Source organism: Schistocerca gregaria, chromosome 1 (assembly GCF_023897955.1).
Source record: "Schistocerca gregaria isolate iqSchGreg1 chromosome 1, iqSchGreg1.2, whole genome shotgun sequence".
NCBI classification, from domain to species: domain Eukaryota; kingdom Metazoa; phylum Arthropoda; class Insecta; order Orthoptera; family Acrididae; genus Schistocerca; species Schistocerca gregaria.
In genome coordinates this window covers 302,449,963-302,464,561 of record NC_064920.1, presented here as the reverse complement: position 1 = coordinate 302,464,561, position 14,599 = coordinate 302,449,963, and the positions used below count along the sequence as shown (strand labels likewise).

The window sequence follows — 14,599 nt, the reverse complement described above, 5'->3', positions numbered from 1 at the left end:
GGTAACGGCCAATAAATTGCGGTTGATAAAGTCAACCACTCGGCCGTGGCGTTCCTCGTGCCGGTTGCTCAGGCGGGAGGAGATGGCCCTCACACGTCTTCGGATCGGGCACTGTCCTCTCACACATAGCTTTTTATTACGGCGGGAGGATCCTCCGTTTTGTGATGTGCACATCTCTGTCTGGCACATTTTAACAGACTGCATTTTATACCGTGATGCCCGGGCAGAAGCACAAGTTGATGGGGATCTGCCTTCTGTTTTAGCTAATGATGAGATGTGTGTGTCTAGGGTTTTTAAGTTTTGTGATGTGTCTGGACTTCCTAAACTTTTAGGCTGGAGGATTTAGTGTATTGCAGAATGGCTGACTCCTCCCCTTTTTTCCTTGCGGTCAGCCAGCCACTTCCATCTGCTACATTCTTTTAGCTTCCTCTATCATTTTCTTCCTGTGTTGTCCATGTTTTACTGCTGACACTCTGCTTCATCCCAAGTTTTGGTGTCCATGTTTTTCAACAATTGTTACCCATGTTTTCTGTTTCATTTTATATTCCTGTTCTCGGATTTTTCTCGACAGCCGTCTCACTATGTTACTGAACGGGCGCTGAAGACCTTGCTGTCGTGAGCCCAAAACCCCTATACTATTACTACTACTACTACTACTACTACTACTACTACTACTGTACTTCTGTTGACAGCAGGTGCTCCATAGATTTCACACAATTTTGTGATTATTCCCCACAGATTCCTTCTCTGCACTGAGAAATTCAATGACAACACATTGCTTGTAATGAATATCACCTACAGAGACCATTTTGAATCTGTCCTGCAGCTACTCTATCTTTTTGCCATGACATGCTCATTTCTCAACATTTTTAAGACTTTTTTTTAAAGAATGTCAGTAATGTTGGATATTTAAATGTTACAGCGTTTACAAAACTTTCCAATTTACAAGAGATTTTAATCCTATTAGTTAGCCAAGGCTTCTACATTTTTGAATGGATTTTCTGAATAACTCTTTGGAGTGCTACTTTTGAATACTGAAAGAAATTTAGTATAGTACATATATAATTTCACATTAGCATCTCTTTCTGTGTGTACCTCATTCCACACTACAATAATAAGGAAAGTATAAATTGCTACTCACTAAAAAGGACATGTTGAGTTGGAGACAGACACAACAAAAAAATAAGATTACTGTTTTTCAATGTGCCTGCTACAGCTTAACACGTCTACATGGGGAGCAGCAAACTATCATTTCCATATTGCTGCTATTCCAACATGAACTTTCCACTGCTCAAATTTATCCCATGCAACATCTTTTAACTTATTCTTGAAACACTGTATCTTGGCCTCATTAAAAAAGCCTCATTGCTTTGTATGAATATGCCTCAAAGCTGTAAGTGTTGAATTCCTCCTTTCCATTATGTCTGCATCATCATAAGATGGTCCATAACAATTGCATACACACTATTTCAGCCAGAAGACCGTGTATAAAAATTTTATCAGTTAGTGTCCTGCTATCTTGCTGTAAATAAGTTAAAAAATTCGTTACTGAAATTGGATTTAAATAGCCAAATAAAGATTACAGTTTGTTTTTCCTGTCCGAATCTTTCAATAAATCTGCACTAAAATCTCCATAAACTACAAACAGTTTCTTCTTGTCTGACAGGTCGCTCAATAATGCATCTAGACTTCATAGCTGAAAGTTTCCTTGAGGGGATCTGCATATTGTTACAAGTACAAGGTAAGTTTTCTGCAATAACATTTCACAAGCACATGTCTCTAGGTTCAGATCTATACAATAACTGCTTGTTTCAAAATTTTTCACTTTGTTTCCCTTCTTTTTTATGTTAACTATGCAGGAAAATAAAGCCAGTCTGTAATCCCTGACATCTGACTTCTCTATCTCTGTGTCACACGGTGACCAGAGAAGCACAGATCATGTATCACTTCGGACTTTTACACATTCCCAGCACATCCAATTGAAGCATGTAAATAGTTCTTTTAATTGGTAGTCTAAGTGATTATCAAATTTTTGCATAGTAGATGATGATATTATTAGAACCTTCTACGCCTAAAAGCAAGAAAGTTATATTTTTTTAAATGGAGTGGCTGCAGACTTTCACCCCTGAAAACGAGGATTCAGGACTGCCTGTACCTTAAAATAGTTCATGTCATAATTACAAAGAAGAAAATTTGTACAGCTGCAATATACGATATGTGTGAGAAAAGTAACGACACTGATTTTTTTATCTACGAAAGTGGTTATTTGTTTTGAGACAGCACTATTTTCCATTCAAAGTTAGTTCCCTTTGGCAGCAATACACTGGCAGAATGTTCCCAGTCTTGGCAACAGTGCTGACAGGCTTCAATGTTCTACATCTACATCTTTGAAAACTGATAACCAAGACATAACACTGAAGTATCCCATGTCATAACATCAGATATGTCAAATAAGAAGAAATAACAGCTGTACTGTATACTTGCCTTATGTTGATCCAAAGTTTTGCAAATGGTTGCTTCAGTAATGACTGGTATCCTTTTAACAATTGAGTCCTCCATATAACTTACATGTAACGCTGTAAAACAAATTTATGTCACATGCTTGTTGATACAATGAAAAAACAATTTCATATAATTTGCTCATATAAGTAGAAATGAATGACGTCAAAAATGAGACATGAATGGACCATATTTCCCAATAAAAATAAATTGAGCACTTAAATAAAATTTGTGTGTGTGTGTGTCACAGTGCAAAATACCTGAACAGTTTCTACCACTATTGGAGGTGGGTTTAAAGAGTGTCTACTACATACATGTGAACTAGAGCCTGTAAAACCCATAACTACAGTTTTTCTTTAGCCCTTAGTATCAACTAACAAGTCGACCTTTGTTGTGACTGAATAATGAGCAGGGTGCCTTGCAGATTCATTCATTTGCCACATTCTGTAAATACCATCTTGGAGGAGAGCCTTCAGGGATGTGAAACGAGTCAAGTCATACATAAAATGGTAAAAACACTGTTCGCTATCTCTGTGGAGTATGCTACAAATAAATTCTGACAAGTGGTAATCTACTAACACTGCGAATTATGGGAATTACTTCTCAATTAAATATATATTAGGACAGCAAAAGCTACTTTGGAAATGTGATTGCTCCTTCTCTTATACAAACATAAAAAAAAAAGTTTTGTGTCAACCCGCTTCAACTCCTGAAGACAGATGTTGACTGTGGTATTCTATTGCAGACACAGTCCCTTTGACTCTTCAGAGATGTCACTAAACCCACCCAAAGATGTAAACAACCATGCATGAGCAGCACCTATTAGACAGATGGGGTCCGACAGCCGATCAGTTCCAGTCATTCCACCAGAAAGGAGGTGCACGGCTCGTGTTGTCTGTGGTTGAACCATGCCTAGACAGTCAATACCGCAGTTCATTTGCGTCTGAATTGTTACCTTGTGCCAGGAAGGGCTTTCAATTAGAAAAGCGTGCAGAAGTCTCGGAATAAACCAAAGCAATGTTCGGACATAGAGGAGATACAGAGAGACAGAACCTGTCGATGACATACCTCACAGGCTGCCCGAGGGCTTCTACTGCAGTGGATGAGTGCCACCTATGGCTTATGGCTTGGAGGAACCCTGACAGCAATGCCACCATATTGAATAATGCTTTTCATGCAACCACAGGACGTTGTGTTATGACTCAAACTGTGCGCAATAGGTTGCATGATGCGCAACTTCAGTCCCAACATCCATCTTTGCGACCATGACAACATGCTGCAAGGTACAGATAAGCCCAACAACATGCCAAATGGACCGCTCAGGATTGGCATCATGTTCTCTTCACTGATGAGTGTCGCGTATGCCTTCAAACCAGACAATCGTCGGAGACGTGTTTGTAGGCAACCCGTTCAGGCTGAACGCCTTAGACACACTGTTCAGTGAGTGCAGCAAGGTGGAAGTTCCCTGCTGTTTTGGGCTGGCATTATGTGGGGTTGATGTATGCCACTGGCGGTCATTGAATGCACCATATCGGCTGTACGATGTGTCAATGCCACCCTCAGACCGATACTGCAACCATATTGGCAGCATACTGGCAAGGCATTCGTATTCATCGTTGAAAAGTCACACACCCATTGTGAACATCTTGTGAATGACTTCCTTCAGGTAATGACATTGCCCGACTAGAGTGGTCAGCATGTTCTCCAAACATGAACCCTATGGAATTTGCCTGGGATAGATTGAAAAGGGCTGTTTATGGACAACATGACCCATCAACACCTCTGAGGGATCTACACCAAATCGCTGTTGAGGAGTGGGACAATCTGGACCAACAGTGCCTTGATAAACTTGTGGATAGTATGCCATGATGAATACAGGCATGCATCAATACAGGAGGACGTGTTACTGGGTATTAGAGGCATCGGTGTGTACAGCATTCTGGACCACCACGTCTGTAGGTCTCACTGTATGGTGGTACAACATGCAATGTGTGGTTTTCATGAACAATAAGAGGGGCGTAAATGATGTTTATGTTGATCTGTATTCCAATCTCCTGTACACGTTCCGAAGCTCTTGGAACTGACATGATGCAAAATTTTTTTTCGATGTGTGTATTATTATGTTGTTATCTTCATCTCCTTTACATAGACCATTATCAGCTATGTACGCACTGGCAAAGGTAAAATCTGTTTAATACAACATTAGAGTAACATGGAATTAATCTACCTGAATCCAAATATTCTAATAAACTGAAGAAAGAATGGCTAAATGAGGTACTCTTTTACTTCATTACTGAGGAATTTTCATTTTCTGTCATAAATTTTTGATTTCAGCCTGAGCCTGAAGAAATAAGTTTTTTAGTTGACTTTTTTTCCATGTCCTGAAACTTTTTTCAGTTTATTAACCCTCTGGATGTATATGCACGTTAAACTCTGTAAGTCATTTCTATTTGTTTGCAAGTTCAAAGTATTAGTGGTTCTAAAATGAAGATTGCAAACATTTGCTGTGAACTAGATGAGAGTATAATCAATACCTCAGTCTTTAGAGCCAATACTAAAAATGTCCACTAGAAACTAAAGAATTTTGAAGGCTGAACTCTTGGCATGAACCCCCCCCCCCCCCCCCCCCCCCCCAACACACACAAAAAGAAAGACAACAGTCACTAAGTGATGGAGAAGTAACTAACACCATGACACATTACTAAACAAGACATCGATATGTCAGCCACTCTGCAGAACACAAAAATCTGCGACCTAAAATGCTGGTGTCTTAACAATTCATAACTTTTAAAATATATACCCACAGTACCTCACCGTCAGCTAAAACGGAGGATTGGTCCCCATTCAAATCCACTACAGCCCTCTAATTCCAAAATAAAACACACAATTCTTCGGAATTACAATTATTGCACTGTTCTTGCAGTCTGTGGTATCACTATTCTACAAGTGTTCTAAAAGTGGGACAAAAGTGTATGATTCTGCATAAATTTTTAATGATAAATTCACATCTGAAATCAGAATTTCACTATCACGGATAGTTGTCCACTAATTTGAACATTCATGTAATACGAAAGCCATTATTTACAGAAGCAAAATTTTGCAAATAATAGCTGGCAATACTAATTTCTGTATTTATGGCAACTGCTCTAGTATTCAGATGTTGGTTAATTTTTTTAGAAAATGCCTCGTTGGAACTGTTGTCAATATACTCATGACAATTTTGCTACATTTGTAGGATATTCCATCTGCGAGAAACAGAAAGAGATTTCTCACTTCGTAGAAAGACTTATAAACATGATTTTATAATGGATGTTGGAGACCAGCATAAAGAATGGCACCACATGTATGTTGCGCAACTTGCTAATGTAGATTAATTAAACAGTGGAAAGAAGAAAAAAAAAAATTCTATGTTACTTGCTGGACTTATGCCAAGGAGGGAATCAAAACACCACATCTCAGACTTTTATTTTTGTGTGATGAATATTTGGGTATTTACGAAAAAGAAATCAAAGAATCACACTATTTACCCAGACCTACTTTCTGCATGAGACCCAGAGCCGCACTCTGAAAGTCTTCCAGTTCCTTCAGAAATCTACAGTGACTGTGAAATGGATGGCAATAAAGTTAGAGTTCAACGTCACACTTATTAACACAGCTAGATTTAAATTATTTAGTATGTATGCAAGACTGATTAAACATAAGGTGGTACTGCTTGGTTTGAAGTTACATGAATATAATTTATTCCACGAAAGTACCAACACCAACAAATTTAGAGACATATTTTTTTTCCTACTTCGCAAGAGAGGGGGCTCTGACGTTGCTGGCTTAATGAAAGCCCTCGACTTCAAATACAATTCATGGAGTGGAGACTTTTTACTGATCCATCAGAAGTAGGTCTCAAGAATGTTTTGCTCCACAATGGAAATAAAGTGCTCTGCCCCTATTGCATATGCCAGTATGGTTAAAGAAAGTTACAAAATTGTAGAAAAAAATTCTCAAATTGTTTTTGGGCAAGCAACATGACGACATTTATTGCCATCCATTTCACAGTCACTGTCGATTTCTTGTGCAACTGGGATACTTGTAATAGAAAACCCAACTACATAAAAGAGAAACCGGTCTGATCGAAACTGAAAAGTGGATGAAAAAATGCCGAAGTCTGGTAGCCCATGAAGATATCCTTCTTCCACTTCTCACTACAAACTTGCTTCAATTATGCAATTTGTAAAAGTGATGGAACATACCTGCAGAGAATTTGCATATCTTGCTGAAAAATTTACTAGTCTATCAGCTGCAAAAATGAAAGGTGTATTTTTATGGGTCCTCAGGTCTCTGAACTTCAGCTGGATCAAAATTACGAAACATGCTTGACTCTTGTAGAAGCACAAGCATGCCAATGTTTTAACAAAGTATCAGAAACCTTTTTTGGATGATGATGAAGAAGGAGGAGGAGGAGGAGGAGGAGGAGGAGGAGGAGGAGGAAGAGAGCTGCAAATTATGAGATGCATTATGAGATGCAGTAAGTTCTGATCATATTCAGAGATAGCAGAAGCAGTTGGACAGGAACATGCAAGCGCAAGAGTGCAGAGGAGGTATGTCGGAATATGTGACGCAGCTTCATTCTTGATGGCTGTGTTTACTGCACAATGTTACGATGAAGTGGCTGGTGTGATATTGTCTCCTGCCAACTGCGAGGTTCCTGCAGTTATTCAATTTTTGCACGTTCAGAAGCAATCTCCAGCAGTGATACATTCCCAACTGTGCTAAATGTATGTACATGATATCAGATACTAGAACTGGTAATTCACTGACAAACGAGCCAATGTTCATGATGAAGACCATAGTGGCCAACTGTCCCTGTTAACACCAGAACTAATGGAAAGTGTTTGACAAGCAACACTTCAGGACTGGCAGATCCAATTTCAGACCTCTCTAGTCAGTTCCCAGAGATGTCTTGCTTGCTGTTGCAGAACATCGTCTCCCAGCAGCGTGGTTTTCATGAAGTATGTGCAAGATGGGTGCCATGGCAAATGACAGATGAATACAAAATCAAATGCCTGACTGCAGCACCGAAATTCCTACAGCAGTACACAGAGAAAGATGATGAGTTTCTCAACCATGTTGTCACTGGGGATGAAACAGAGATGTAATGTGTCACACCAGAAATAAAACAACTATCCGTGCACTGGCAGCACAGAGTTACATCTATGAAAACCGAAGTTAAACAGACAGCCTCTGTCAAAAAATCATGGGCAGTGTCTTCTGGGATCGATGCGGTGTCCTGATGAGTTTCTACCATGAAGGGAAACTGTGACCGCCAATCGGTATTGTCAGCCATTGACAAATCTAAGGAGGGCAATAAAGAGCAAAGACAAGGGATGTCGACAAGAGACATTATAATTGTGCACGACAATGAGGGATGCAATACAGCCAACACCACACAAAACATGTTGAATCAGTTTGAATGGGAGCAATCAAACTGATTCAACATATTTTGTGTGGTGTTGGCTGTATCTTCAATCATCTGTCCCACAGCCAACCTCATCTCAAGTGACTTCGTCCCATGAAGAGTTTTCTGGCAGGAAAACATTTCCACAACGATTCTGAGGTACACACTGCAGTGACTTTGTGACTCTGGACATTGGTGGCAGGTTCCTATGACATGGGTATACAATGATGACACACTGTTATGATAAATGGTGGTGAATTTGTGGAGAAGAAGCCAATGAATCTTTATAAATATTCCATTAAATATTTCTGACTTAGTGAAGCTTTTGTTTCTCTATTGGTCATTCGACCTTTCTGAATGCACCTGGTACAAGGAAACAGCAACTTAAATGATCAACACTTATCAAGATTTTGGCTGCAACATGTCTTCGAAAGGCTCTCACACTGACTTCTTCCCAGAGAGTTTCAGTGGAGGATTGGACTGACATAGAGAAAGATTCCATAATACATATCTATTATGCAAAAACAATCAGAAGGGAAGTTGATACCTACAATGTTGGGTGACTATTATTGGAGCATCATTACAGACAAGAAATCCATCCATACCCATTCCAGACCAGAAATCCAGTCATACTGTGGATACTCCAGCTACCCCTGCCATATACTTCCCTTCCCACACTGCTGTGTTCTGTGTTGCTGGCCATGTCTGCAATGCATTGAGCAAGTGGCAGTCTGACACATGCTCAACAGAGGTCACCCCTGGTGGAGGAGTTATTTTTGCCCAACTGCTGCATGGACCACTCTGAGACTACGATGACATCATTCGATCAGGAAAGCAAATGCGTGATGGGCTCCCTATCTCCAATAGTGGTGGCCAATCATGTGACTCCACTGTATTCATCCACACGGTATTATAACCTGCGACTGAGACCTGTAGAGAGAATCTCAGCAGTATCTCATCACAGAGTCAAATCCTGGAACTGTATCATGGAGTTGTGACCAGCAGTTCTTTGATCATTGTAGATAATTCGGATGGCCAATACTGCAGTCTATTACAGTAGTGACAGACTTGTTATTGTAATCAGAACAGTCTACATGGATTTATCCTAAGGCAGATATAGTGCTACTGGAAGTATTATATACTTGTGTTCAGAGTTCTCATTGCGGTATTTGAGAGTTATAATAAATTGATGTTTATTTTGTAGTGGTTGTTCCACACTACACTGACGTAACAATATTATGAAAGGGAAAGTTGCTAATCACCATATTGCGGAGATGCAGAGTCACAGATAAATACAACAAAAAGACTGTCACAAATAAAGCTTTCAGTAAGGCCTTCATCAACAATAGACGACACACACACACACACACACACACACACACACACACACACACGGGCATGCGCAACTCACACACACAACCACAGTCTCAAGCAACTGAAACCACACTGCGAGCAGTAGCATCAGTGCATGACGGGAGTGGTGACAGGGTGGTGGTAAGGAGGAGGCTGGGTGGGGAGGCGGAAGTATAGTACAGTGGGGGTAGCGGACAGTGAAGTACTGCAGGTTAGATGGTGGGCAGGGGAAAAAGTAACAGAAAAGGAGAGAAGTAAAAAGACTAGTGTGATGGTGGAAAGACGGCTGTTTAGTGCTGGGAACAGTGAAGGGGCTGGATGGGTGAGGACAGTAACTAACGAAGACTGAGACCAGGAGGGTTATGGGAATGTAGGATGTACTGCAGAGAAAGTTCCCACATGTGCAATTCAGAAAAGCTGGTGTTGGTGGGAAGGATCCATATGGCACAGGCTGTGAAGCAGTCATTGAAATAAAGGATGTCATGTTTGGCAGTGTGCTCAGCAAAAGGGTGGTTCACTTGTTTCTTGGCCGCAGCTTGTCGTTGGCCATTCATGCAGACAGACAGCTTGTTGGTTGGCATCCCCACATAGAATGCAGCACAGTGATTGCAGCTTAGCTTGTAGATCACATGACTGATTTCAGATGAAGCCCTGCCTTCGATGTTTGTGACCATACTGGAGTAGGTGGTGGTGGTGGGAGTATGTATGGGACATGTATTGCATCTATGTCTATAGGGGTGTGAGCCATGAGTAAGGGGATGCAAGCAGGGGTTGCGTAGGGATGGACGAGTATATTGTGCAGGTTTGGTGGACGGTGGAATACCACTGTGGAAGGGGTGGCAAGGATAGTGGGCAGGACACTTCTCACTTCAGGGCACAACAAGATGTAGTCGAAACTCCGGCAGAGACAGTAATGCAGTTACTCCAATCCTGGGTGGTAAAGAGTTACAAGGGGAATGCTCCTCTGTCGACCACCACTTCCCAAAGTCCCACCCTCCTAAAACAGACATAGGCATGATGTCCAGATCCTTATTTGCTAGATCCCCTGGGATTTGTGAAGGGTGTCAGGAAAAGCAGGTATACACAACATTCCCTATGAGTGTAGTAAAATATGCATAGAACAAAGTATATGCACCATAAAAGCACAATGCATTGAACACCAAAATACACTCACCAGCTATAGCTTAACAAATCTGTAATAGTCGCATAGAATCAGACTCTCAGCATTCAGCATATCCACATGGTGGCTTAGAGCCACCACCTGCATTATCCACACTTTCGAAACTCAGATGAAACATCTAGTGATTAACTTAAATTATGAGGAAGTCCTCCTCATCCTTCTCTCTGCTTACAGAAGTTCCTTCCGCCACAATCTGTCAGGAGTAGAAAACATGCACGGGTGCCCGATGCAAACTCTCCAGTCCCGGTCTGCAGATCACCACCAGGACACAGCAGGACTTACTGACTTCCAGTATGGGAAACAGCAGCTCACCATTGGGGCCATGGCCATCATTGGGGCCATGGCCATCAAGAGGGGGGACTTTGCTGGGACATTACAACAAGACACACTGACCTTCTGTCACCATGCTCTGAATGTGGTACCAGTTATGTCTGCTTGCCAGTCCTGTACCTCTTTTCCGATTGCAGGTTCCACACACTTCTTTTTGCATGTTGGAAGGGAGGGATTTCATAATGATGACCTGCCATGAGCAGATTCCTGCGGTATCAGCAGGGAGGCCATGACACAGATAAACATTGTTCACAACTATAGGTTGCGGCCGACGAAGACGAGGCTTAGGCCCACCCTCCTGTATGGGAGAGGGGTGTTGGATACTCCAGTTACTCCTGCCGAATACATCCCTTTCCACATTGCTGTGTTCCCAGTTGCTGGCCATGCCTCCAATGCAGTGATCCATGCCAATCCGATGAATGCTCAGCAGAGGTCACCTTTGGTGGATAAACTACTTTTGCCACACTTCCCATAGGCACCAATCCAATATTATGATGACATCATCCAGTCAGGAAAGCACCCCGCAAGAAACTTGCTAACTCTGATAACAGCAGCCAATCACTTGACTCTCCTGTATTCATCCACATTCATCAACCTGTGACAGGGAGAGTCTCATCAAAGAAACAAATCCTGGAATTGTATCACAAGATCCTGAGCAGTAGTTATTTGGTCCTCATTGGTTAATTTGAATGCCCTATGGAATATGTTGTAACAGTGACTGATATGTGATTGTAACCAGCACAGTTAAATATTATATTGCTATCTGGACTTAGCCTCAGGCAGAGACTGTATTATTGGAAGTTTTGTATATTTGTGTTCAGAGTTCTCATCATCAAGATATTTGAGACTTCCAATTAAAAAGAGTTGGCCTAATTTATTGCGTTAGTGGTTTCGGAACACTACACTGGCGCAATCAAGCATAGTGACATATCCCACCAACACTTACAGCACTTCACACTACCACACTAGTGGAAATGTATTTTTTTTTTTTTTGCTGTCGCAGATTTGCCATTTTCTATTATTCTGTATATCTTCCTTTAAAATACATGCTACAAAGTGAATGCTTTTGTGAATACCGCTTGGACATCGTCTTCCCAGGCACTCATAGTGTGGTAGAGTTAAGTTACTTTACTGAAATATTTGATCTTATTATTTCTTGAATTCGGAAAAATAAATTAACATATTTACAGTAATATACACACATGAAAAAAAAATTTTGCATCACCCAGGTTCCTAGAACTTCTGCACAAAGACGTTGACTGTAGATACTGTGTCACAGACACAGTCCCTTTTACTGTTCAGAGATGTCACTAAACCCACCCAAAGATGTAAACAACAATACATGAGCACCGCCTATTAGACGGAGATGATCTGATATCCAATCAGGAGGTACGAGGCTCGTGTTTTCTGTAGTTCAACCATGCCTAGATGGTCAATGCCGCAGTTTGATCACATCTGCATTGTTACTTTGTCCCAGGAAGGGAAGTGTCCAGGCATCCGACGTTGTTCGGACATAGAGGAGATACATAGTGACAGGAACTGTCGATGATGCTTTGCTCAGGCCACCCAAAGGCTACTACTGCAGTGGATGACCGCTACCTACGGTTTTTGGATTGGATGGACCCTGACAGCAACGCCACCATGTTGAATAATGTTTTTCGTGAAGCCACAGGACATTGTATTATGACTCAAACTGTGCACAATTGGCTGCATGATGTGCAACTTCACTCCTGACGTCTGTGGCGAGGTCCAACTTTGACACCATGCAGTGCGGTACAGATGGACCCAACAACATGCTGAATGGACTATTCAGGATTGGCATCACATTCTCTTCACTGATGAGTGTCGCTTATGGCTTCAGCTAGACAACCGTCGCTGATGTGTTTGGAGGCAATCCGTTTAGGCTGAACACCTTAGACACACTGTCCAGCGAGGTAGAGGTTCCCTGCTGTTTTGGAGTGGCATTATGTGGGGCCGATGTACGCCGCTGGTGGTCATTAAAGGCGCCTAACAGCTGTACAATACGTGAATGGCATCCCCCGACTGATAGTGCAACCATATTGGCATATACTCCTAATGCCTCATTCCAATTGTCACATTTTTCTTTCATCATGTCGTCTCCCATCTCAGTTTCATCTACCGTATTTACTCGAATCTAAGCCGCACTCGAATCTAAGCAGCACCTGAAAAATGAGACTTGAAATCAAAGAAAAAAAAAATTCCGGAATCTAAGCTGCACCTGAAATTTGAGACTCGAAGTTCAAGGGGAGAGAAAAGTTTTGGCCGCACCTCCAAATCGAAACAAAGTTGGTCCATTGTAATATGAGACACAATTTAGGTCGAATGAATGACGATACAGCTACAGAAGTTTGGTTTGAGACATAAGCTTAGCAGTCAAGCTTTACCAGGTACCAGCGTCAAGTGCTCTGTCCGTATTTATACGGGTACCCTTCCCTTTTCACGTGCTTCGTCTGGTTTGAATCAATTGCTAGGTCCACTGTTTCCAATGTGATAGTGAAGTGGAAACACAAAGGGACACGTGCAACACAAAAGCGTTCAAGCTGATTTAGTGTGTTGACTGACAGAGACTGCCGACAGTTGAAGAGGGTCATAATGTGTAATAGGCAGACATCTATCCACAACATCATACAGGAATTCCAAACTGCATCAGGATCCACTGCAAGTACTATGACAGTTAGGTGGGAGGTGAGAAAACTTGGATTTCATGGTCGAGCGGCTGCTCATAAGCCAAACATCATGCCGGTAAATACCAAACGAGTGTGAACACTGGATGATTAAACAGTGGAAAAATGTTGTGTGGAGTGACGAATCACGGTACACAATGTGGCGATTGATGGCAGGGTGTGGGTATGGTGAATGCCCAGTGAGCACCACCTGCCAGCATGTGTAGAGCCAACAGCAAAATTAGGAGACCGGTGTTATGGTGTTTTTCATGGAAGGGGCTTGCACCCATTGTTGTTTTGTATGACACTATCACAGCACAGGCCTACATTGATGTTTTAACCACCTTCTTGCTTCCCACTGTTGAAGAGCAATTCGGGGATGATTATTGCATATTTCAACACGATCAAGCACCTGTTCACAATGCATGGCCTGTGGCAGAGTGGTTGCATGTCAATAACATCCCTGTAATGGACTGGCCTGCACAGAGTCCTGACCAGAATCCTACAGAACACCTTTGGCATGTTTTGGAATGCCGACTTCATGCCAAGCCTCAATGACCAACATAGATACTTGTCAGTGCATCACTCCGTGAAGAATGGGCTGCCATTCTCCAAGAAACCTTCCAGCACCTGATTGAACATATGTCTGTGAGAGTGGACGCTGTCATCAAGGCTAAGGGTGGGCCAACACAATATTGAATTCCAGAATTACTGATGGAGGGCACCATGAACTTTTACATCATTTTCAGCCAGATGTGCAGATACTTTTGATCACAGTGTATGTCTGTTCTAATTTCATCACCACAGCACATATAATAATACAAAGTGTGCACAGTTGTCTGTTCTCAATCACTACAGTACAATCCACAAACAATGGCAGTTTGTGCAGGTCAAGAAATGAATGGGGACTGCATTCTTATTGGTCACAAGTGACAGCTGTGGTACATGCATACACATGCTTTGCATTTGATCTAAGTGTTTATCCTGTAAATTATGTTTCTCTCTTGCCTGTGTAGAAATTGTGACTTATTGCCACCATCAGTCATGAAAGTTGCATTAAATGTAATTTTTAAAAAAATCACCAATAACTTTCTACGATCACAT

The 14,599-nt window shown here is 41.6% G+C and overlaps 1 protein-coding gene across 5 annotated transcripts in view; it reads right to left on the bottom strand.

Annotated features, from left to right (window-relative positions):
• LOC126342225 (involucrin-like) overlaps positions 1-14,599 on the bottom strand; it is a 257,264-nt gene that overhangs the window by 34,514 nt on the left and 208,151 nt on the right. For all 5 annotated transcript variants that reach the window (XM_050001838.1, XM_050001836.1, XM_050001839.1 and 2 more), the window contains one exon: positions 2,485-2,576. In XM_050001838.1, the coding sequence (XP_049857795.1) occupies positions 2,485-2,576 (92 nt within the window). The remainder of the gene's footprint in view (positions 1-2,484; positions 2,577-14,599) is intronic.